We start from the raw sequence: 26907 nt of genomic DNA on the forward strand, positions 1-26907 counted from the left end.
GCATTTTAGTCGTTAATGTTGTAAAATTTGGCAGTTTAATTCCCAAAGCATCTACGTTCGTTCAATTGCATTTAAGTTGAAGATCTGTAATTTCTAACATGATGGGTTGTTAGGTTTAGTCAGTTCATGACTTTTGAGTCACAATACACTGTCAAGCTTTCATTCAGTGTGTGGTAAAATATGGGACTGAAGTACTTTTCCCTGTAGAATTTGCTTGCAACCACCAATAAAATTCAGTGTTGGCTGCAGTGTTATGAAACTTATGACATAATTAGTCCAAATTGTCGCTTTCTATTACTATTTTAGGTTAAAGTATACAATATCTTGGTCAATTATAACCAAACTGTATTAGATTTATATTGATATATGGTAATCAACTCGAGGTGAGGTTGAGCAGATCACCAAATTTAGCAACATGAGGATCATTGCCTGAATTACTGATATTCTGGTGAAGTTAGTTTGCTTATAGTAGAAGTATGCCTCCACTTTTTACTAACTTGAGGTTGATGGACCAATTCATGCATAAAATACTGTTAGGACTATTTAGCAACTTAAGGATTTTTAGGGGCTTGGAAATAATGCAAAGATTTAGAACCTTCTTTTCTGGAAACTGAACTTTGGACTCTCTCACTAGGGAACTGCTGTTTGAGTTCCTTCGATGTAGATGAAGTTATTAGCTGTTCAAATTTCAAATGGTCTCTCAAAATTCGGCCTCTATTGGCCATTGACAATTCCGTATGATTATGCTGCTTTTTGCTCAGTGTTTTGTGGCCTGTAACTGTAACAGATCAGCTAATTGGCAATTTGGCAATGTTACTCACAGAATGATAGTTTTGAGAATTTGTTTGGTTTCTCTTGTTCATTATACAAATTTCGATGTTTAAAAAACCTTGTCAGAGCTGGCACCGCATGACTTCGTCCTTAATTCATCAGAGAAAGTACATAAGCTCTTGAGATGTTTAGGGACTGACAGAAGCAGGACAATGTGCTGATAAAACATGGTAAGCACATCAAAATAATATGTAAGATCAATGTCACTTGAAGGGTGAAAACATATTTCCTCTTGTCAGCTAACACACACTGATACTTTGAATGTGTCAAGCAATTTTCTACACTTTTTGGTCGTCCAATCTATTTGCAGTAAGTAGGCTTATGTATGAATAGCACAAGACTGTCTTTGTTTATGAGTGTGATTTTTGTTTTTGGCCCACAGTTTGAGTGCGATTACATATCCTTATAAATACCCTGTTCAATTTAGTACTGTTAGAAAGGAGTAATCTCTGAGTTTTGCAAGTTCAATGTCGGTTTCCAGAGTGTCCAGGAATGGTGCCAGCATTGATTTTCTAGAATGTCAAATTGCATTCTTTTGGCCCATGGATGTTATGCTGTGCTCATGCTAAATCTTCTTTGCATGGATGCCGTTCATGTGCTTGTCGCTGCTAGTGTCGAGATGCTTATTAGTTGGAATATACCAAAGTCCTTACCTATGTGGTTGCAAATGTTTGTTCTGATGAGGCAATGGGAATTTCGCGCACTTTCGATCCAGGAGGATGTTACCTCATTTGGGGGGAGAGGACAATGCTACTGCCACATGGATTGCGTGTTCTCGTCACTGCTCTCTCGGTAAATAGAGAAGTCATTGAAATGCCATTAGGACAACACATAATGCTTCTTTGGGCTAGTGGCCCCGTGCCATCAAATCCATCCTCAAAAGTCATTTGGGTTCTGATTCATTCAAATGATAAGGCCTAACTGGACTGACGGTTGCAAGCAGCAAGTGTTACTTACAAGTTTATTAACCTTATGTTCGTTGCTTGATTCTAACGATCCCTGAGGGATGAGAACCTGTGATGATGAAGCATTTGGTCTGTTTAACGGCCTTCTCTCTATTACCGGCCAGGCCTTGAATCATGGCACTTGATCAGACAACGGAACTCAAGTCTTTAGACGTTTTTCGTCATATGTTCTGACCATATCTCGTATGGTTTAATTTTATGTTAATATAATGACCGATGACTCCTCTTGATGGTCTGATTCAGAGCTTACTGAATAAACTGCTTCCAGATTTCCAATTAATGGGAAAACAAATAAAGATCATGCCTCTGTTTTCACGGTTGACACGCCCGAAATCCCGTGCCAAAATACCTTGCTGTGGACTGATTTTGAAATTACTCTCTTGGATGACAAAGCACGTTTTAGGGAGAGGTGGAGAGAGGGAGTAGCTGGGCCATTCTTTTTTTCTCCCTTGTTTATTATTAGTCTTTCACTTCACCTTAATCAACCATAACCACTTCTTTTGTAACTAGTCATAAAAATGAGTGTGTTAAAACCCCTAGAGTTTTGGCGGAGATGGTTAGGCGTCGAGGATTTCCAATTCAAGAACTTAACTTAATGGGGTGTTTCATGGATCTCAAAGTAGTCAGACTCGAGTGTTTGCACTCATGCTTCTATATCTTTGAGAAACAACATAATGGAATTATCAAACAATATCTTAAGAATATACGGAGTTTCTAGACAAGCCAGACCCGTGTGTCTAACGGATAATAACTAAAATATGATTATGAAGTTGACCACTGCTATGAGTAAAAAGTAAATAACTAAATGCAGATAAAATTCAAATTAGTAAGGGGTTTTTGTCTTGTTCACTTGATCATGTATTCACCAAATACTTATGTCTGCCTGACATGCACATTGCTTCTCTAAGTAGTCATACGCGAGTGTTTGCACTCGTGCTTCTATATCATTGAGAAACAATATAATGGAATTATCGAACAATATCTGAAGTATATACGGAGTTTCTGGACAAGCCAGACCCGTGTGTCTAACAGAATAACTAAAGCATGATTATGAAGTTGACCATTGCTATGACTAAAAGTAAATAACTAAACGCAGATAAAATTCAAATTAGTAAGGGGTTTTGTCTTGTTCACTTGATCATGTATTCACCAAATACTTTTGTCCACTTGACATGCATATTGCTTGACAGTCACTCTTCTTGTAACAATGCCTTGTTATAACGGCTTATTGGTTCGTCACGAGTTTCTTAGTTATAAATTGATTTTTTTTATTATTTATAATGAGGAAGTCCATTCTAAGTAAGTATCCTAGGGATTTATTTTACTAACCTTACAAAACAAGTGAGACATGATCCAATTTTAGGGTGAGTCGATCAAACAGAAAATTATCTGACCTATAAGATTAAGGGTTAATACCTCCCAAAAACCCAAAACTGTTTGTGATAAAATTTACCCAAAATTAATTTTTTAACAATCAAAAACCAAAACCGATATGCCTTTAACAAATTTACCCAAAACTAGTACATTTGTGACAAATTTACCCTCTATTAGTTTTCGTCAAATTTTACTGTCAAATGTTGCATTGGATAACACGTGATAGTTGACTAGTATACCAATTTGGGATTTTACTCTTCATTTATCACAATTGTACCAATTTTGTGATTTTTTGTCTTATTAATCCAATTTAACCAAATGTATATTTGTCACAAATATACCAATTTGGGACTTTTAGTGGTCGAACAAATTAATTTATGATAAATTTATCACAAATATAGTAGTTTGAGATTTTATTTTATTTTTTTATGGTCATCTGGTTAAATTTGTTATAAGTTTGTCAATTTAGGATTTTTTGTGATAAAAAAATTAATTTGGGATTTTTTTTTTTGTATTAACCCTATAATAGCTTCATAAATAATTAGAAATCAAAGTAGTTACAAAGTTAAAGCTTGCATCAAGGTCAATTTTCAATTGCAGGAGGAAGGAGGAGGATTAAAAAAAGGGGAAAAAGATTAAAAAAAATTAATAAAATACTTAGAAAAAAATAAAACATTATTAAAAAATGGTTGCCGGGCGCCGGTCGGCGGCCACATCAGCGTTGGCCGGCCAATTTTAGCCCAATGGACTTAACTGGCTCAATTGCAAAAGATTTAAAACTTAATTAGCCAAAAAAAAATAAATTTATGACTAAATTGGCACAATTATAATAGGTTTAAGACTTTTAGGGTAATTTTCCCTTCTTGTGTAACTTGGTCAAGAATAGCAAAAGAGCCAAGAGAGCAGCCAAATGTCATGGAAAGCCCTCAACGTCCGACTTGTCATGGCAGCCAACGGAAACTGTCATCTTCTTCTTATGGTCATCCACAGTTGAAGAACAATGAACAATTATCAGATGGCTAATGGAATGGCAGGAAGAAAACAACCCATGTTCTCTCTTGTCGACTTCATTGACAAAATATAGGAGGCATAACTTGGTAGGCATATTAAACAAGACGGGAGTCCTATTATATAGTTTGTTTCATTTGTCTTTTGCGCACTTTCACATGGACACTTACTATTGTACCGTTAGGTAATAAAATTTGAAAGAGATTGCATGAAAAATGATTTCCGGAAAAGACAAATAGTACCTGTGATGGGTGTTTGGTAAAACTAGTGTAACAAAGTTTCTGAGCTAAATATCTCTTATTTGCAAAAGTAAAGCAACCTCCTATGCGTTACTAGGATCCTATCTCCTTTAAATTAAGTTAATGACAACTTTAATCTTATTTGATTAATGATAAATGAGAAACCAAGATGCAGTTGGTTGGAATCAAGAAAGTCTATGTGAAGTGTAAGCGTGACACTACCAAAAAAAAGGCAGGTTTAGGACCAAAATTTGTTGCCATAGATACCAAAGACGAGGAAACAATCTTTCTAATCTAAGGCAACAAAATAAAAATTATTGCCTTAGGTACCCAAGGAGAGTTGTCTTCTTAAGGGTTAATAACTTAATATTATGAAAAAACTCAAATCAATACATTGGCCGATTATCTCAAACTAACTTTTACATTACCAAAAATCTCAAACTAGTATATACATAACAAAGTTACCCTCTTTTAACTTTCATTATATTTATTGTTAAATTGCTGATTTAGACAAAACAAAACAGTTGACGTAGCAAGTCCACATAGAAATCCATAAGGTTAATATCTTATGAAAAACCCAAGACTTGTATATATTTGATCAATTTACCCCAAATTGGTATAGAATAGATAAGTTTACACTCCGCTATTTTTAGTAACTCTAATGATACTCTCGACGAAATGGCTCAACCAAGTACCACATTGCCTAATGTGGCCTCTCATAAGAACATTGAGAACGAAACAATTTGGATAAATTATAATGTGCAATCAAGTTTATTTTCTAGATTTTTGAACATCGCAACTATATCATCAATACCTTTTTTTTTTCTTTTCTAGTTAACTATAAAATTTTGCCAAGAAGAAAAAAGGCTTTGCTATTCATCATAGTCAACATCCTGAGCTAAAGAACAAAAATTGGCAGTCTTAGGTCAAAGCTGGCGCCCAAGGCGACAAAATGGGACACCTTTGTTGAAAAGCGTGCGTGTTGAACGAGGAACTGAGTGGGAGCGTGCGAAGCGTGTGTCTAATTTCAGCGTACGTTCGTGTTTTTTTTTTTTTTTTTTGGTTTTCGGCCCGACGAGCGGGACTAACATCCATTTCATTTTTGGCCCAATGGGCAAGGTTTCTCCCACCCGTTTTATTTTTGGGCCTATTTCGTCTCATCAGTTTCTTTTATATCATTTAATCATTTCAATAAAAAGTCCATTCTAAAAAAATTGTTATATGTACTATTCATGCATATTTGCGAAGTGTACTATGTTCGCACATAACTATAGATGGACAAAGTGATAATTTATGATAATTTATGATAATTAAGATGATTGACTGGTAATCAATTAATATCTTACCTTTTAGAATTGAATTCAAAATGATTGTCTATTATTTAAAATTTAACCAATCTTTTCTTATAGTAATTTAAATAATATAAAAAGCGGTTATAATATATATACATATTAGCAAATATATATTTATGCAATAAATTGACATTTGAAAGTTTAAGAAAGTGAAGATAGTATTTTTCATGTAGTAAACATGACATAACCATTTTTATATGCTTCAATTGTAGTTTACCTTTTAATTCTTATTTAAATAATTTTTTAATAGTAAATAATACAAGGTTTTGGATATGTAGTTAACGCTCCAGTAGTTAAAGAATAATTTCAAACGATTTATATGCTTTACATGATAAGAAAAATTGGCTTACTACGTTCGAATTACTAAATCATCGAAAACACTAATTGGTAAAATAAGCTATCCAAAGAAAGTAAGTAAGGACATTATAGAAAAAAAAATGATAATTGAGATTTTTTAAAGTAGGTGGTCTTTTTTGCTTTATATTATGTATAGATGATTTTCTAGTAAAAAATTATAGTCTAATTATTGATATCAACCGCAGGTGTAATATTAGTTGAGAATTTGGAAATAAAATTACAATCACAGTTGCGGGCTTGCAGCCTATGTTAGCATCGCCATGTTTCTACATAAATCATGACAAGCATGATTAATTTACTCAGAATAACAAAGTTAGGTAATTTATTAGAAAGCATATATATATATGAAAGAATGAAAGTTTATGCAATTAATTGATTCCAAATTTAAAACTTAATGTGTCTAACTTCTCATGGTAAAAACAGTACTAGTATTTTCTATTATACAAATTAATAACTATTCAAAATTTAATAATATATATATATATATATATATATATATATATATAATATTAGTTTGTAATCTATGCGTTAGGATCAATGTTTATTTTGTTACGACAAGCTTTCCTATTTACATCGTCTACCTATCAACAATTTAATAATAATTCCTGTATTGTTCAAAGAAAACTTTCACTCCCTTGTCCAACCGCCTTAGGGTAACCCAATAGTGACAAAAACATTATTTTTGTTCCTTAGTGATACACCTAAGACGACAAATTGGATAGTGTCACCTTAAATTGCGGTCAATGGGGACGAAACTTTCTTGTCTCCTTAGGGTAAATCAAATGCAACAAATTCTTAGGTTTCTCGCCTTAGGGTTTATCAAAGGTGACTAAATGCTAAGTTTGTAACCTTATGTCGTACCCGATATAAAATACTATTTTTCTAGCTTTATTCATACCTAAAGGCGACGAGAAAAACGCTCATTCCCAAAGGAGATGAAATATTCTTCTTGCCATAGTTTCAAAATTTTCACTTTTGAATAGCAAAATGTTTCAATTTGATCGCCTAGCTTAGGTCTAAATGACTCTAAGGTGACAAAACTTCACGTTTACCATCTTAAGTTCAAAATTGCCCCAACTTTGATTAAATCAATGGTAACAAAATAGGAATTTCGTTGCTTAAGTTTGACTTAAGGCGACGAAACTCTAATTATGTAGCCTTACGATATGACTTAAGGCAACAAAAATTTTTTGGTCAATCTTAAGGCAACAGAATAACAATTTGTGACATTTGGTCCATCCTAAGGTGACAAGAATTATATGTTGTCGCCTTCAAGGGGTACCTAAGGCGACTATTTTTTTTCCAAAACATGTCACATGAGGGTGTTTTTCTTGGAGTGCAAGAAAGGAAGTTGTGCCCACCTAGCAATTCGTTAAACTACCTTTAGATTCATCTATGCAACTAAGGATGATTGGTTCTAGGGTGAGTAGGTTCAAAACCCAAAACCTTACTTGCTTTTTCTATACAGTTCTAGAATTTTCTCAAGAACCTATTTTTCTTTTGCTCTTTTTATATTTTTTTACATTAAAATAATATAAGCAACAATTCAATTTAAAGTAAAAGATGAACAGGGCAAGTTGCCAAAGGCAAGTCATGAATGAACGAGAGAGTTGCTAGGCTCAAACGAGGGAGGGGAAGTCACAAGCAAGCAAGGAGGAGAGAGAGAGAGAGAGAGAGAGAGAGAGAGAGAGAGAGATTAGAGTCTTTAGGATTTATAAACATGTTCCAAGTTCAGTCCAATCAATCCGATACAATTAGAACTAGAAACCCACCATGTTAGAATCGATTTCCACCAGTTTTGGAACTCAGAACCTACCCAATTTACCTTGAAACTTACCTTGTTTTTCCGATATACGGTTCCAAAATTTACTCAAGAACCCCCTTTTCATTTTTTTTTTTTTTTATGTTTACAGTAAAGTGATATGAGCAGTAATATGGTTCAAAATAAAAGATGAATGGGGGAAGTGAGCAAAGGAAATTCAAGAACGAGCAAGAGTTGCTAGGCTCGAACATGGGAGCGAGCAAGTGGGGAGAAGGGTGAGAAACGAGAGAGAGAGAGAGAGAGAGAGAGAGAGAGAGAGAGAGAGAGTCATGAAGTGTTTGGTGTGGTTAGAGAGGACAAAGAAAAAAGGAGAAAGAGAGAGAAGAAATATGCCAAGAGAAAAACTAGAGTTTTTAGGCTTTATAAACATGTTCCAAATTTAGTCAAATCTATCAAATACGGTTAGAACTTGGAACCCACCCTTTTAGAGTTGATTCCCATCAATTTTTTGAATCTGGAACCTACGCAATTAACCCTGAAACTTACATTGTTTTTCCAATAATTTACTCAAGAACCCATTTTTCATTTGTTCTTTTTTTATTTTGTTTTTTACTGTAAAATAATATGAGCAACAATATGGTTTAAGGTAAAAGATGGACGGAGGCAAGCGAGCAAAAGCAAGTCAAGAGCGAGGGAGAGTTGCTAGGCTCAAATGAGGGAGGGCGAGTCACAAGCAAGTGAGGAGGAGGGTGAGTTGCGCATGAGAGAGAGAGAGAGAGAGAGAGAGAGAGAGAGAGAGAGAGAGTCATGAAGTGCCTAAGTGCAATTAGAGAGGACAAAGAAAAAAAGAGAAAGAGAGAGGAGAAAAAAAGATGCCAAGTGAAAAATTAGAGTTTTTAGGCTTTATAAACATGTTCAAAATGTCCAATCAGTCCTATTCCTAAGTAGTTCTTCACTCGGGACTGAGAACCAAAGCAGTGGTCACCGATTCCAAAAATTTGGAATCGAGTTCTGAGATGGTTACAAAAAGAACATGGAACTAGACTAGTTTTTCAGGATGGTTTGATCCGATTACCAAATATAATCTAATCGTTGTACAGCTCTATCTATAGCGGTTGCGACAGGGACCACAAATTGAGCTATTAAAATTGGTAAAAGTGCATTACATGTTAGAAAAAAGATGACGCTTTTTTCACCCATTATATGATTAAATCCATCCAATCTTCACTAAAAAGACAAAATTGCTCACAATCATTCAATTGCAATTTAGAGTAATGGCTCCAAATTAATTTATTTTCCCTTTTTATTTTTTTTATTTCTATTTGGGAACTAATTCTCACAATTTAGTATTTCATGTGTTTTATTTTTGTTTATTGTAGGCGCCTCATGTATATTAAAGGCATAATGTTTTTTGTTTTAATCTTAAATTTTAGTTCTAGAGAAATTATTGTGGTCGAAGAGAGAAACTTTCGGAAAACCTAATTCTTATCTATGCAGTAGAGCAAATTTATGGATTAATTATTAGGGATGTGTAAAATAACCAGGACTCGCTCGGACCGCCCGGAATCGGACCGGAACAACTTGAAACCAATGGTTCTTAATGGAACCAGTTTAGTTCCTGGTTCCAATTTATGAAAAGCGGTGGGTACTAATCTGGTTCCCGGTTCCATGGGCGAATCCACTCACCCGCCCATCCGGACTAAACCGGTTATATTATAATAATATATTAATTTTTAATATTAAAAAAATTGAAATTAGCAAATTTAAAATTTAGGGCTCCAATCACCATTTTATCTCAATTCACTACTCTCCTACTCCATCTCGTCTCTCTTTAGTTTAAAATTTTCCTAAGCTCCATCTTCCTCTCCAATTCACCTCTGGATCTACTCATCTCCCTTTGAATCCTAGTTCAAACTCGGTGAAACAGTGAGTTGATTCTCTTTTCCCCCCTCGAACTTGAACTCTCTCTCTATGTCGTTGTCATCCTCGTCGCAACCTCCACATTCACTGTCACTATCATAATCTTCGTTGTTGGGCTCGTCCCGCTTTTACCTCCCCTCTTCCTCCTCCCCCTCCTTAGGCCTCATTTTCGGGGACAAGGGTGAACTCTAAGTCTAAGAATGACTCATCGTCCCCATTGTCCTCCTCATTGTCACTCTTGAGGGAGGAGCGGGAGACGGCGGAGGCAGTAGCGAAGATGGTGGTGGTGGTTGGGACGGAAGTGACGTGAGGGTCGCGACCGCTGCCACTACGGCGCTAGTACTTAAGGAGAATAAAGCTACCATGGTTGGGAGAGCTAGAATAAGTAGATGCAAGGAGGACAAAAAGGGGAAAGCACGGAGGTTGGACCGGTTCTATGGATCCTCCTGGGAACTGGACCGGACCAGCGGTCCGGTTCCCAGGTGGATCCATGCAACTAGTGGGGGGTTCCTATTCCAATTTTCGAAACCGGTTCTAAGCAGGCGGTTCCCGATTCTAGATTAGGAACTGCCAACCCGAACCATGCACACCCCTATTAATTATCTAGTAAAATCCAAAAAAAAAAAAATTAATGTTGACAATTTTTTTAACATAATCACATATTTATTAACTTTTACTTTTATTATTTACATCACAATCAAACTCTTTTTATCTTGATATTTTTTTCATACAAAATTTCATGGATAATATTAATTTTTGCCAATCCAAGTTAATGATATTTCGATGGTATTGTAAAAAAAAATACTATTATTTTAAATGATGTTCGGATTTAATTATATTTCATCTTTTTAATTTCATGTTTGAGAATGTTACTCGTGATTCTATTTATGAAAATCTTTAAAACAAAAAATTCCTTCATCCGATCATCCCGTTATATGTATAATATAAAGACAATCGATAAAAAAGGTTTGATGGTAACATGCATAACAAAAGTGAAAGTTTTCTAGATTCTACTTGACAATTTATTCATAAATTTGCTCGACAACATAGGAAAGAACTGTGTTTAATGGGTATTTCTCTTATCGAGAAAACTAATTAATGTAGAAGTCCACTAAAAGACCTTCTAGACCTACGGTATAACCTGACTTTGGCATGGGGTAATGTCCCCTTCTCCAAAACTTTCAATAGAAGTACGATTTAATATACATAGGATATCCACCATAAACAATAACAAAGCATGTCAACTTTTAATTATGGCAACTAAATGCTATATAGAAACCGAATAACCTAAAAAGAAGGAAAATAAATTTTGGGACCATTACTTTAAATTCCAATTAAATGATTGATGGCAATTTTGTCTTTTTAATGAAAATGGGTGAGTTTAGTCATGTAGAGATTAGAAATAGCGTTTTCTATTGGAATTTTTTTAAAATATAATAATAATAATAATAATAATAATAATAATAATAATAATAATAATAATAATAATAATAATAATAATAATAATAATAATAATAATAATAATAATAATAATAATAATAATAATAATAATAATGATAATAATAATAATAATAATAATAATAATAATAATAATAATAATAATAATAATAATAATAATAATAATAATAATAATAATAATAATAATAATAATAATAATAATAATAATAATAATAATAATAATAATAATAATAATAATAATAATAATAATAATAATAATAATAATAATAATAATAATAATAATAATAATAATAATAATAATAATAATAATAATAATAATAATAATAATAATAATAATAATAATAATAATAATAATAATAATAATAATAATAATAATAATAATAATAATAATAATAATAATAATAATAATAATAATAATAAGCAAGAGTGAAATTCTTTGTTCTATTTCTGTCAATCAAATTAGTATATTCGGTCGCTAGACTTGCTGTACGAAAATCTAGATATCTTAAAAGTGATTACAAAAGAGTGGGTGTGAAATTCTAATTCTATTTCTATCAATCAAAATAGCATATTTGATGTCATGCCTCGATCCTCAGAGCACGTGCCCATCCCACAGCAGTCATTTAAATATCGACGTCTTAGGACGCATCACCGACCAATTCATTTTAATACGCATGCGGAAGTGAATAAATAAATCCCCAGACAACAACAAGATGTGATAGAAAAGCAAGGCCATAAAATTTTCAAACCACAACATACTTATATATATATACCAAATGATGTCATTTAAAATACCAGTCGATATATATGTAAAAGGTCTGCAAAAAGAGGGGTTTTAGAGTGCTACAGATCTTCAAGCATTCAAGTCTTCCTTAGAATACACCGGGGAACCCGGATCCGACAGATATAGGTCCACCGCTGAACCACCCGGAGGGTTGGCTATCCCTTTTCCAAAAGCATCCTCTAGCACATACACAAGTATCTCAAATTCCAGTATGGGATCCTCTCTTTGTCCATTCTGCTCACGACGGTACCAGGATCTGTATTGATGGGGTACCTTATGGGGTAGAGCCTCATCAACCCAAACCATGGATCTTATGAGCTCATAGACCCATCCTCTTTGGCTCCCATGAAGCGGGATGTAAGATACCTGCTCTATGACCTTCTTCAGCTGTCCAAAACGCTCGGAAAGAGCTGCCATCTAGGGACCTAAAAATGTTATCCCTCAATGGAGTGAGATGATGTCTCAGCAAGTCCACCCTCTACGTCCCGACTATGAAGAAAATATGCCCAAAAGGTTGCCTAAGCACAAACACAAGTCAGAGGACTTACCTTTGTCTCCATTCCTTCATGCAAGTCAGTATAATTTATAAATTCAATGAATCATTTCAACACATCAAAGCATCAAATCGGATCGAGTCATCGATCAATCGACTCAGTCGATTCCATGTCATCAAGACCATCTCTCGGTCCACTCATTTAATACTATCTATCAAGTTCTATCATATCAAGAACTACTCACCCTAAGCTGAAGATAAATAGTATAGCTCACTTAAAATTGATAATAAACATAGCTCACTAGAAGCTAATAACGGAATATACTGCTTACCCTAAGCTAATATATCAAGCCCCGCAAGCTGATAAGTATACTCCCAATACTTACCAAAAACTACTAAGGTATATTTCTCACCCAAAGTTGATATATCAAAGCTCGTAAGCTGATATAGTATACCGGTATACTGCTCACCCTAAGCTGACATATCAAGCTTGCAGGCTGATATAGTATACCATCCTGATCATCTAACAATTTCAGCATTTTTATTATACCCGATAAAAATAATCGTGTGTAGGTATACAGTCGGCCTTAGCCAAAATACAATATTTTCCCTTTTGAAAATCCCACTAATTCCAATAGTCCATAAATATATTTTTGGCATTGTAAACCGACGCCCGGTATTTTCTAATTAAATACCGAAATTTATAAATTTTGGAATAAATTTCCAAAATTACAAATCACACTCAATTTGCACAATCCAGCACTCAATTAAATAAACCAATCATACCATTGCGATCAGCATAAAATTCCGGTCACCGGCTATCTCAGTCTAATTTTCGAAAAATAATAATTAATTAAATAATTACGAAAAATAATTAATAAATACCAATAAATAGCAAAAATGCACACTTAGGCTGAAAAAGCCTAATTAAAAGTCGAGACAGGCCCATAAAATTTCTGAACCTATCTAGATAAATACTAGAGCTTATCTAGTTGCTAATTGCACTACTCTAACCACCTAACATGTAATATCGAACGATTAAATTGATAATCCGTTCTAACTAACCACCTAATCCCATACTTAGTGTAAACTAATAAACCCTTAAGCATAATTAACTCCATAAGTGGAGATTAGTGAGTAAACTCATTGGATTAGTGATCCGACGGGACCACGGCGACGGCGAGGCGGACATGAGCAATAAACTCCAAAGCGATGGCACCTTTGGAGGCTGGGAAAGGGTCTAAAGCAGGCCAAACAATGCAAGGCAAACCTAGGGCTTCTCAATTCTGTTCGTGGGCCAAAAGGGCTGCTCCGGGGACCAATTAGGCTGGAAACGGCCAAGGTGGGCTAGCGACGGGCTGCAGCGGCTAGGTGGGGCTTCGGTGGCTTGGACGGCAACTCACGGCGGCTTAGGTGACATGAACGACTTGTGATGGTGGCTCGACGAGCCTAAGGGACAAGCTGGACATGAGAGGGGACGAGATGGCGCACAGGACTGACATAGTTCATGCAGGGACTCGCGATGGCAGCGACGGCACTAGGCGACTCTAGCGGGTTGCTCAATAGTGGAGGGAGGCTGCTTTGCTCGATTTTCTAGGTTTTGGAGAGTTCAAGCTTGCTGGAATGGAGGGGGGATCGACCGGATGGGGAAGAAGGGGACCAAACTTGCTTGGAGGAGGCCACTTCTCTCTCTTTCTATCCTCTCGTCTCCTTGGCTTGACCCCACCTTGATAGCTAGCTTCCTCTGCAGTTTTCCAGCCCCAAAGCTTGTCTTAGAAGCCATTGAGATGGTCCAAAATGTTGAGGGGATGGGGGCTACAAATTTTGTACAAATTTCCCTCAATTCCTCTCCAATTTCCACTTGAATCAAATCAATTCAGCCCTCAAAATTTCTACCATCGTGTCCTCGATCAAATTGATATTTTTTCTCACCAATAGAACCAACTTGCATCCCAAAAATGCGATAAAAAATAATCCCTTGAATTTTCCGGACAAAAAAACCCTATATTGACTTTTCGCCAAAAATCTTGGTTTGCAAAAAAATCTTCGGAGGGTAAGTCGACGTTCCTAAAATGACTTGTGACATGAAAAAACTTTCAATTTTTGATATCGGATTCAAATTCGCGGTTAATTTCAATCTAGTGCAATTTTAGCGTAACCTAGGCTACCGAGTAGCTTTTAAAAAATTTTAGTGTAATTGACCTGTTGTCGATTTTCTTCAAGCCACAATGAACCTCTTTAACACATTGGCGACTCTCGATGGTCATGAAAATCTCGAGGTTTCAAATATGAACACAGGGTACCAAAACAACAGAAAAATTAGTCTAATGCCGATTGACAAATTTTTTTCAATTTGTTGGAATCACCCACATTTAACCACACATTTCAGTCAAACCGACCTATCTCTGATCTCTCATCGATCTTTACTGTGCCGTAATAATCTCTGCAGATGAACACGGTCGAGTAGTTGATTCCTGATCGAATTCTCAAATCTATTGCATTAAAATCTCTTAATGACTTCTTCAGATAGTTTAGTTATCTCATAAATGATCAGTTCAGAGAATAGCATTATATGTGCGTCGATGAAATGTCCGATTTATTTAATTGAAAACAGAATTGAAATTTCAGGATGTTACATTTAGTCATTAGACTTGACATACAGGAACCTAGTAATCTCTTAAAAGTAAAGCAATATGTTCTGATCATCATGAACGGGATTGAATCCTTTTATAGACTTGACTGCATTTCAAGTACTTTTGTTCAATGGAGACTTTGAGAAGGAATTTTACAATGCACGAACATTGTTTTCCGCTCTTAGGAAGATCATATTCTGAGCACATCGCATAAGTGCTGGGGAATTATTCTTATCTACCTCCCAAAATATAATTATGCTTTCCATCATAGCATCTTACCGTTCCACGCACTTTTGCAAATAAGCATTTTTTTGGGGGTCCGCACTTCTTCTTTTTTAACATTCCAGTACAATGAAAAGAATGTGATTTTATTGAGTCTATCCCCCACCAAAATTCACTTTTCAACAAGCTAGTGCTAAAATATTCGAGCTACGCCAATAATGCAACGACAGGTGCGCACATGCTAGCATATGGGAGGTGGGAGCAACTGGGCCACTGGCTACGGACGAAATAAAAGCCTAAGAATAAAATCTTACACATACTTAGGTTGATGCGAATGAAAAAAAATGTGCATATAATATGCTCGTAGCATATGTTTTGTGCAATATTCTAGTTATATCTAGCCTTTTCCATTTTGATTTTGGTAGCTTACGCGGACCTAATCAACTCATTTTCATTTATTTTTTCCTTTCAGTTTGCACTCGGACAGTATCCTGCCCCAACCCTGTTTAGCAAATTAAGTTCATCTCCATGATTTGATGAAAGATAGGACGTATTCATCAATCATTCCCAATTTTAATAATCGAGGTGCGCAATCTCACTTTGCACTCCAAATCACGTCCGGCAGCAGGGGTCCTACTAGCAAAACAGTCATTTCCTTTTCCAAGTTTGTCCCTTACCACTATTTCATGCCCGCCCACCACGCAATTCCTTAAAAAAGATAAAAAGACCGTTACCTACCCCACAATTAGCTGCCTCTCATTCCGGTCTCTGGGTCGCTCGCCTTGCCCTCACGGTCTCCATTATGGCGTTACCACCCCGGGCCAACCTCGATCTCGACACCGACGTGGCGGTGCAACATTGAGAGAGTGTGTGTTTAGGTATCGAGGGGAATTTGGTCTTTCAAAATTTGGGATTTTATTGAGAGATTGTAAATTGCAGAATGGAAATGTAAATTGATATGAGTATGAAATATGGGGATGCCTTGTGAAAATTTCGGAAAAGTTAGCCATCCATTCAGGAATCATGAGATTCAAATTCATTGGGCTAACTTGAAGAGGGTGTACCAAGTGAGGACTCCTCACTGAGGAGTAACTTAGGACTCCACATTTCTTGAGACTCGGGATCTCAATCGTTATGAATTTTATCTGTCCCTTTGGATTGAATATGTATAGAGTTGATATCTCAAAATCACAACGCTTCAATCACCAAACTGACAGAACAATTGGTACTGCAAAGCTTATATTAATATACTATGAATTAGTCATGTGATCCTGTCTCTCACTAATTAGTACGTTACCCCACGAACATGCGCGACAACAACGTCTAGATGGAAAAACATATCCATTCAGGCCAAACAGCAACCATGTTTACAAACCTAATTGAAGGAACTCTTTTCTCTATTCAAGCGTCACTCGTAATTGGAGAGGACCCATGTGAGCATTATTGAGCAATGATAGGTGCTCAGTCAAATCAAGTCATGGAAAACTAAGCAACTAGTTCAATCATTGGTCCGAGGATTGGTACCCAGAGTTAAGGCTTAGAAACCTCCGTTCCGCATATTATCAAATCCCACTGAGTTGGAAGTGTGCCCAGAAGATTTTCCTTTTTCTTTGTGGACATCCACCTCGCAAACCACAGCCTCATCTTTTGCCGGTGTGCCTGTCAAAGAGAGAGAGTGGTGTTTGGAATGAGTTCAATCATCTTTGTCGCTACTTGGGACCAACGTTAGTGCTGATCTCCGCCGTCCCACGATGCCCAAATCCACCCCTGTCCTAATTGGCAAGGTTCACATCATCGGACAACACGCGTCGGTCGAATTGGATACGTGGACGGAATTTGATGCACAGAAAGAAATTCGGCCAACCACACATAAATTGTGATTTGACCAGGGAAGAAATTTTGATGGGTTAATCATTTTTTGATTGCGTACGCAGACATGGGGAACGCTCGTGCATGCGTGCTTAACAAAAAATGAGGACAGGGATGGCCGATTTGGAGACGGAAGGGGAGTATTTGGAAAAAAGTGTGGAAAGTGGAAGTGCCATTTTTAGAGAGGGGATAGAGAAATCTGGAAAGTTTGGAAGAGTATCTGATGACAACAAATGACCTTCAATTACGTTTGAGCAAAATTTTTCTTCAAGAGGAGAACAGGGAATTTTTAGTAGCAAAATCCAATGAATGAAACTGCTATCGACCAATGCGCAAGTCGCGTTCCGCTTTGTCTTTGTTGAGCCTCTGTGTGTGTGTGTGTGTGTGTGTGTGTGTGTGTGTGTGTGTGTGTGAGAGAGAGAGAGAGAGAGAGAGGTGACGGAAGCGTGGATGCAAGGAGACGAAGAATGAGTGATGACGGAGGCTCCGAAGGGCCACTAGGTGCTTGCGAGGGCAGAGGGGGAACGAGAGAGGAGATTAGGGTTCGGTTGGGTTTCTTCTGATAAATTTCTTTAAAGGTATTAGGCATTATGAGGTAGCTACACATACTCAAACTTTAAAGAGAATCAACGTCAAGAAGATTAAGGTAGGTCTAATCTAGGGGCTTACGTGGAATCTCTATTCTTTTCCTTTGCATTTTGCACATGCCCATTCTATCTTTTACTTTGATTTATTGAAATCCGACATATGATTGAAAACGCTTGCATGTCGCAACATCATATCTTTGTACTATTAATCTCTATCTTCTGGAAGTTACTATCACAATCAATAAGTTGGCTTAATAACATTAGAACTAAGAGCATGTTTGACATAACTATGGTGGAACTATACCCATGCTACGTTGTAATTGTACTATGATAAATGTGACTTGAGTATTTGTAAACACATATTAAACAGCAGCACCTGAGAGTAGTTTGTAAGTGCTACAGTTACAGGTATTTGTCAAATATTTTATAAAAGCTGCAACGCTCATTTTTACAAATTTAAATTGTTGCGAAAAAGCCGTGCAAAACTACCACTAAATCAATCTCCACAATCGCATTATCTTTCACTTCTACAACTGTGCAATACCTGAAGTCACTCATCTTCCTCAACATTGCCAAGATTCAATCACGGTTCTAATCACGCTATCTCTTTGGTGGGTAATCTTTCTGCTTCACCAAAAATGATGATAAAATATCTTTCAATAACATGGATGGATCAATGTAAATCGATCAAGGTTGTTACGGGTTTTTTTGCTGATTTTGTATGAGAAAGTAAATGACAATGGATACACACAGGATATTTATCACCTTATACCGATGGTTACATACAATGGCTGAATTTGAGAAAACATATAAATTCTTAATCCTATTTGTGGTTACAAGAAATCGATCTTCTATTATTAAGCAGCACTTATCTATAAAAAGTTATATATCAGAAAATACCACTACTTGGCAGTTACATGCCAGTGTTGATGACTTCATCCCCAGTGAAGGTTCTCATCAATAACTAATCATTGCTATCAATGACTTCAGTGAGGAGTTGTCAATTCTCTTCAAGTTGTTAACGGTTTTGACTAAATTACCTTTATCAACTTAATATGTTTGTTGTCGATATGGCCAAAAGTTTGTTATCTTTTGGTTTCAACATGTGCTCCCCTTTAAAAGAATTGAATAATTCATTGATCATTTGATTTGTTAAATTAGATAATTAAGAGTTATCGCATGCCCTTGTGTCATTGGCAAATTTGATTTTTACCTACCGAATTGCCTCATGAATTGTTTTCCTACAATTAATTGTCTTATGACTCCATGAATGGTGCCACTTACAATTTTTGTATTCACTAAATCTTCTTTATTTGGAATCACTTAGCCTTTGGTTAATCTAATTAGGCCGTCTTTCAAAAGTAAGTTGAAGATTTCATTCAATTTATTATATCAAACAAGAAAACTTGAGTGTCTTTAGTTGTAGCCATGGTTGTTTCTTATATTTTGGCAAGCTTTAAGGATCGACAAACATAACACTTGTTGAGCACTATTTTAGCCACCGCTATTTCATTATCTTCCACTATTTTACACTCATATGTTTCCACTAAAGCCATGTTTTGTATAAAAGTCTTGATGTGGCCCTTAATCTGTCTTTTAGCAACTGCACATACTTCGACATTCTCGTTGCAATTAAAATAAATCGATGAAGTCTTGGTCTTTAAATCTTTCTCACAGTTTAAAGGTTTAACCCATTGGAATTTGTGAATTCTTTATGTGACAGCAAAGTGAGGTATCTAGTTTTAACCTTTCTAAACCGAGCAATAAATTAATCAACCAACTCACAATTATATTGATATAGTCTAGCCAAATCAATGATTGATACTTTAGGTCTTATTCTATAAAATTTAGAATGGAATAATCTTTCCATTTCAAACCAATTCCCAATAGAATTGGATGGTAAGTTAGTGCACCGAGTAAAAGCAAGTTTTTACAAAGGCAAGAGGAACCTAACTCTTGAAAACTCCTTTGTCCCTTCTTCTCCACTCTTGGCTATAAATCAAACCATGTTTTCAATGGTTGATGGTCCATCTTAGCTAGCAAAATGGCAAAGTCAGAGATTTTGAAGCATCTTGGAAAAGGCTAGTTATCAACCCATTAGGGATGTGGTGTCCTATAAACAAATATGATAACACCCATATCTAACCCTAATTGCTATCAAACTTCTTCAGTAAACTATGCCGGTTCAAGTGTGGATTTTATTGGCCATCTTGTCCTCTAGGCAGTAATACTAGTCTTGCCAGATTATATTCGTTAATCAGCATGTTAAACTTAACAGGGATATTCACATTGAGTAGTACCAATAGAGCCATTAGCCTTAGAATAAGTAAATTAGGCGGTTCGCCAGCTTGTTGGCAAGTTTGATTTGCCAAATTATTGTTACCAATTTAGTTGTTATGACTAACATTAGCCTAATTATTCTCATTGTTCTAACCTTGATTAGAAAATTCAGTCTTTACATTATTCTTATAGGGGTTGACTACTCTAAACAACATTGTTTTTTCAATAAATGGAGGACTAGGAACATACCTATTGGACGATTCTGACCTCGAGAAGGCATCATCACTCACAGCGTTGATGACAATTAACTTGATCACATCTAACATGTGACTCACAATGTAGTTGGTCATATCATTTGGTTGCTCTTTAAACAATCTTCTCATGGTTGACACGATGTTGTGATTTGGAGCAACATCCCTAGACTGCTCTTCAATTTGATGCATCGGAAGATCAACTTCCTCACTTCGATTATCTTCTACTCTCCCATTAGCTATAGTATTAAAATGTGTGGCCCTCTCATTGACAGTTTGTGGTAATGGGTTGCTGTTGTTAGCATCATTGTTGGATTCTTATTGATTTATGATGCTTGCCATCGTAATCTCCTTGAATAGTAAAATGTGTCCCACTAGGCATGCCAAAAAGATATTTGACAAAAAATAATATTGTATTTTAAAAAAAAATGGATGGATTAATATGAATCGACAAAGGAGGAGAGTCCTTCGTTGATTTTGGACAAAAAATTAAATGACAATAATTTAAAAATACAAGACTTTGAACAAGCCTTGTCAGCGATTTAAATTGTAAAAAATAAAGATGAAGATAAATATGCAATAACCTGTTGAATTCTGCGATTGATTTGGGGATCTCCTTATGAATACACTACATATATAACCCTCTACCAACATTTTATATATGGCAAGTACATACAAAGATTACTAAATTTGAAAAAAGAAACAATTTCTTAATCCCATCTGTGATTACAAGAAGTTACTTTGTGGTCTCCTATTATTAAGCAACACTTATATATAGGAAGTTACATGTTGGAAAATATTGCTACTCAATAGTTACATGCCAATGCCAATGACTTCATTTGAGGTGAAGGTTCTTGTCAATATCAGATATTTGTTGTCGAAAACTTTATTGGAGAGTTATCAATTTCTGAAAGTTATTCATTATCCTAACCAAATTCTATTTATTGACTCAGTTTGTTACTTGTCGATAATAATCAAAATTGATCAATTTTCGTGTCAACACTTTCTTGGCTTTGCTCAGTACACGCTTACAAAATGGAGTAAGGTCGTCACCGCAACGTCAGGAAAGTGCATAGCTGGTTAGGACCCATCTGAACTTCATCTGCTTTCGTGAATGGTCTCTCCACCGCCAATTCTCGCACCTTCTCATGCACCAGAGATCTGGTCTCAACCTGCATCTTAAATATCGATCACAACCACCGACCAAAATAAAAAAATGTCGATCGCAACCTTTGATCTTTGACCAAATTCTCTACTTAAGGGTCAGAGCTTCCTTGAAGATAAAGACGGCATGGGATGAATGCATCGCCGAAGGGCGCGAGTTGTCTATGCGCAGAGAAAAAGAGTGAAGTAGAGGAGAGAGAGAGAGACAGCTAGGGTTTTTTCTTTTCTTGGGTGTTAGATTCACTCTTACCATATCTTCGACGGTGCATGAGCGCGCAAGAGAGAGATTTGCCATCGACGGTAGCTACATCGAGGAGAGAGAATTTACGGTAAGAGCGTTTTCTGTGTTGAAACGAGTTTTGAGGCAATTCTGGAATTTGGGTTATGTAGTTATGGACTAAGATATGAAGAGGTAATATATATATTGGAAGTAAATTATGCAAAATGAAATTTGGGGTGGAAATGAGAAAGCGAGTTTTAGTAACTAGTTTGTAAAAATGATTCCCAAGGGACAACCAAAAAAATATACTTCCATCACCAGGTCGTCAGCCCTGGGTCCACGGGCTCACGCGGAGTCCACGCAAATCTCTTCCACATGTCTAACCCTTTCGATTTGATTCCGCAACGCAACATGCTCGGCAGGCGCAATCCCATCTCCCGCAGAATCACTTCGCAAGTTCTTTCGCCATGTCCAGCATGAAGAAGCTGATCCATTCCTGCCATTACGCTGGCTCTCAGTTCTGCAACTGGGTAAGACCCAGAGCGGCTCGTCTTCTCCGGCTATGCCGAGATTCGATCTCGTGGCTCTCTCGGTTCTTGCTGTTCCACGTCCACCCTTTCTGGATTCAGCTCGGCTACTACCTTGCCGTCTCTCTGGCGGGCTATCTCGTTCTGAAGGCAACCGCACGGGATGGCTCTGAGCTGAGGCACCGGGACTTGGACCTCTTCTTCACCTCGGTGTCGGCGACGACCGCTTCGAGCATGTCCACAGTGGAAATGGAGGAGCTCTCGAGGGCGCAGCTCCTGGTCATGATTGTCTTGATGTTGCTCAGCGGTGAGGTGTTCACTTCACTGCTCGAACTCCAACTGTTGAGATTGAAGCTACTCAAGCAATCCAGGCTCGATGAGCAAGCCGACCGTCGAAGCGGTTTCGTCGACTGCATCGAGTTGGGCATCCCAAGTTCCGCCCAGAAAGTCGACTCGAACCAGCACAACGAAGCGAAAGCCGTATCAGTTCGCAACCCCAATATGTCCAACAAGCTGAAGTACGACGCGGCGACATGCCTGAGCCAGGTCGTTCTCGGCTATATACTCGTCTTCCACGTGCTCGGGTCGGGCCTTATCACGCTGTACGTGTATCTGGATCGAGACGCGAAGCAAGTGCTCGAGCGGAAGGGGCTGCGAGGGGACTTGTTCAGCCTGTTCACGATGGTGTCCACGTTCGCCAGCTGCGGGTTCGTGCCCCTCAACGAGGGCATGGTGGCCTTCCGGAAGAGCCCGGGCCTCCTGCTGATCCTGATCCCCCAAGTGCTCGCGGGGAACACGCTGTACGCGCCGTGCCTGCACGCGGCGCTCTGGGCCCTCGAGAAGGCGTCGGCGAAGAGAAAGGAGCTCGGCGACGCGCTGAGGAACGGCAGGGACGTGGGGTACTTCCACTTGCTCGGGAGCGTCCGGTGTCGCTACATATGCCTCACCGCGCTCCTGTTCGTGACGGTACAGCTGGTGCTGTTCTGCGGGCTGGAGTGGAGGTCGGGGATCATGAGCGGGCTGACCCCATACCAGAAGCTGGTGTGCTCTCTGTTCCAGGTGGTGAATTCCAGGTATGCCGGGGAGAGCGCGTTCGACCTCTCCATGGTCTCCCCTGCGGTCCTGGTCCTCTTCCTCGTGATGATGTGAGTCTCTCTCTCTCTCTCTCTCTCTCCCCCTCTCCTAAAATTTTCGTGGTCCCAAATGATCCTGCTGAAATCACAGGTGGAAAGTACTCTCGCGAGACAAAAAAGAAAATCAACTTATGGTGAGCAGGCATCCTCTTCAAGAAAAAATTCAATATGCTTCTTAACAAATTCCACAAAAAAAAATTAATTTAAGTCTATTATAACATAAATATTCCAAGCTTTTTTTGTGTCACTTAAAACTTAGGTACCTCCAACTTTTTTTTTTTATCTTGAAAAACTCAAACTTATATATATATATATATATATATATATATATATATATATATATATCATCTATTTTAGATCTAAGAGAAATATGTATAAATATCAAATTTTTTAAGACATATAAAATTAAAAATTAAAAGTTTCAGGTATTTATATAAATTTAAATTCTAAGTGACAAAAAAATTCACAATATTTATATTACAATGCATAATTTAGAATTTTTATGATATTAAATCTTAACTTAATTTGAGATTTTTGTGGTCGAATAAATTAGTTTAAAGTAAATTTATCATAAATATATTAATTAATAAATATTTGTATTTAGTCAGAATAAATTTAACAAGTACGTATTAGTTTGAGATTTTTCTTAATTAAAAATATAATTTGTGGTACTAGCTTGAAGATTTTCAGGATATTAGCTTTTAAAAAATAAAATAAAAGTAGGAGTATTTTTTCCAGATAAAATTAAAAAAAAAAAAATCGAGGCAAAATCTGTAAGATCCAATCAATCGAAGACATCGTGAGAATCCGGATGCTCCTTCGGCGAGGCTTTCTCTCGTGTACTTCCAGCGCGGTTGCGTCAGAAACCGCCTGAAAACTTGATTCGAACCTCTGACGAGAATCCCTCCTCCGGATCTGAGGGGGATGGATTCTAGCGATTTCGCAGGAAATATCAAGCCGCGGTCGGTCACCTTGTGCGTTTGCTGTTGAGTTTGCCAAGCTCGATAGCAACCTGAATTTGTGCTCCACCGTCGCTGCTCGACAGGGCTTCAGCAACAAATTCCTCCATCCCTCTCTCTCTCAATCTAGCGGCCATGGACGGGAGTTTAAAGCTCGGGCCACCATGACCATGAGCTCGAAGCTCAAGTGGCCATTGCCACGACCTTGAGGCCGAGCTCGAACCTCGAGTGGCCAAAACTACCCCAAGTCCTGGGTTCGAGGTCGTGCTCCATGGCCAAAGTGGCCATGAGCCTTGAGCTCGAACTCGAGCCATGGCAGACGCAGGGGGAAGAAAAGAGAAGTAGAGAGGAAGAGAGAGAGAGAGAGAGAGTCACGGTCAGTAAACAGAGGGGCGGAGAGAGAGAGAGCAACGATGAGAGAGAGTGGAGGCATTAATTGACAAGTGGGAAAAGATAAGTAGAGAGGAGCAGAGGGAAAGAGTCGTCAATAATGGGGGAGATGGGGGCGTCGGAAGGTCTGATGTGATGGGATCCGGGCAACACATGTCGCACAACGATAAATGGACTCGTAATATTTTCTCCGGCCCTTTGAGGCTTTTTCTCGTGTACTTCCAACGTGGTTGCGTCAGAAACTGCCGGAAAGCTTGATTCGGACCTCTGACGAGAATCCCTCCTCCGGATCTGCCGTCGTTTCAAGAAGGGTGAAAGTTCGAAGCTGCCCCGCGATACGGTCGATGCTTTCCAGAAAGAAAGCAACGATCAGATCCGCTCCAACCGTAGTTCGATGCTGTGGCTCTGTCGGGAACCGTGATGTCTCCGTTCTCGAACCGGGGTGCGATTGTCTGCGATTTGTATCTGATGTCTCCGTCCTCTTGTAATCATCGCAGGTACCTCCCGCCCTACACGTCGTTCGCGCCGGAGAAGTACCATCAGAAGGTCGTTCTGGGACGCCCGACCGGAAACGCCGCCCATCATCAGAGCAGCACTCTTGGAGGGTACTTCACGCTCTCTCAAATCTCTTACCTGGTCATCTGCGTCGTCGGCGTCTGTATCACCGAGCGGCGGGCCATGGTCGACGACCCCCTCAACTTCAGCGCGCTGAACATCGCCGTCGAAGTGATAAGGTAACGAAACTTCGCTCGCATTGCGCCTTCTCTGATCTTATGCGAATGAACATCATCGCATGGACATTTGCCCCGACGCCTTTCGTGATCTGAGCATCTTCTGCTGTACTTCCGCAGCGCGTACGGGAACGTGGGATTCACGACCGGCTACAGCTGCGAGCGGCGGCCCAAGGCGGAGGGTTACTGCAAAGACGCGACGTATGGTTTTGTAGGGAGGTGGAGCAAGACCGGGAAGCTGATCATCGTTGCGGTTATGTTCTTTGGTAAGCTGAGCAAGTTCAGTAAGCGAGGAGGCCAAGCCTGGGACCTCTCTTGACGAATCTGTGAATATATTGGAAGCTTGCATACCAATATATAGTTGACTTCCTTTGCATTCTTTCGGTCTCTAAAAACACAAGCCATTAAGTCCTGAAATTTATCAGGACATACTTGTTAAATTTTAAAACTTGCAATTCCAATGCACTTGAGCCTTCTTATTAAGAAGGCGACGCGGTTGCTGTCAACGAAGTTTATAAAATCTTATGGAGATAACTAAATGATGTAAAGTGGGTGCTCATTGCAAGTTTTATGGCTCCAACTGACCAAATGAAAGTTTAGAACTAAAATGCATTATCGTGACTTTTATAATTGCAAAGCGGGTAAACCGGGACGACACGGTAGTCGCCATATGTAACAAAAGCTGGCTATAAAGGTTTTGTACTACAATATCAATACAAAAACATAACTGCAAACCAACTATTTTAAATGAGAAAAAATTACACCAAAAATATGTGACAACTTGGGCCAAAGCTAATACCCAAATCGTTCAACCCAAAAATCGTTGGGTCACTCCTAAGCGTCGAAGGATTGCAACGTAAAATGTTAAAAAGAAAGGACAGAAGAAATGTTAATTTTAGTTTGTGATATTTATGTTTATATGAGAACGGCCACCGAAAATGTATATTTTGATGATTTTACTTTCACAAAAAAAATATATATATATGTTTAACGAAGCTTATAGGCCAAAACAACACGTCTTTAACGATTAGTATAAATATCCGTTCGCAACATAATATCTAATATAAAACACAAAAGCATGTGGTTGGACGAGTCGATTGGCTAATCTCTCACCCCGTGTCATACGCTTCAGCCTCATTTCCAAGTTCCTACATTCGTACAAGTAGGGGTGTCAAGAACCGAACCGAAAACCGAACCGAACCGAACCGAAAAAATCGGTTTTTTCGGTTCGGTTCGGTTTTCGGTTCGGTTCCCGTTAAAAACCAAAATATCTTTTATCGGTTCGGTTTTTATCGGTTAACCGAACCAACCATGAACCATGAACCGATAAAATCTCTTTTATCGGTTCGGTTTATTCTCTCCCGTCCCGTCGGTCCCGACTCTAGGTTTTATTCTGTC

At 37.9% G+C, this 26907-nt stretch overlaps 1 protein-coding gene and 1 long non-coding RNA gene across 5 annotated transcripts; one reads left to right on the forward strand and one right to left on the reverse strand.

Annotated features, from left to right (window-relative positions):
• Positions 1–21018: 21018 nt before the first annotated feature.
• On the reverse strand, positions 21019–21929 carry LOC120292170. The gene is made up of 2 exons (XR_005549914.1): positions 21800–21929; positions 21019–21557 (listed from the first exon to the last, which is right to left on the reverse strand). It is a non-coding gene; the product is annotated as an uncharacterized LOC120292170 (long non-coding RNA).
• LOC104437308 (probable cation transporter HKT7) lies at positions 21519–26043 on the forward strand. Of its 4 annotated transcripts, XM_039310248.1 has the most exons (5): positions 21519–21878; positions 22192–23441; positions 23521–23563; positions 25276–25512; positions 25630–26043. In XM_039310248.1, exons 2-5 carry the CDS (start codon positions 22237–22239, stop codon positions 25777–25779), a joined length of 1635 nt encoding a protein of 544 aa, XP_039166182.1. In that variant the 5' UTR covers positions 21519–21878; positions 22192–22236; the 3' UTR covers positions 25780–26043. The 4 variants fall into 4 exon arrangements, with proteins under 4 accessions (XP_039166182.1, XP_039166181.1, XP_010048540.1 ...); XM_039310247.1 differs by lacking the exon at positions 23521–23563 and having other exon boundaries at positions 22091–23441; XM_010050238.3 differs by lacking the exon at positions 23521–23563.
• Positions 26044–26907: the final 864 nt, after the last annotated feature.

Source organism: Eucalyptus grandis, chromosome 3, assembly GCF_016545825.1.
Source record: "Eucalyptus grandis isolate ANBG69807.140 chromosome 3, ASM1654582v1, whole genome shotgun sequence".
In the NCBI taxonomy this organism is placed as follows: Eukaryota; Viridiplantae; Streptophyta; class Magnoliopsida; order Myrtales; family Myrtaceae; genus Eucalyptus; species Eucalyptus grandis.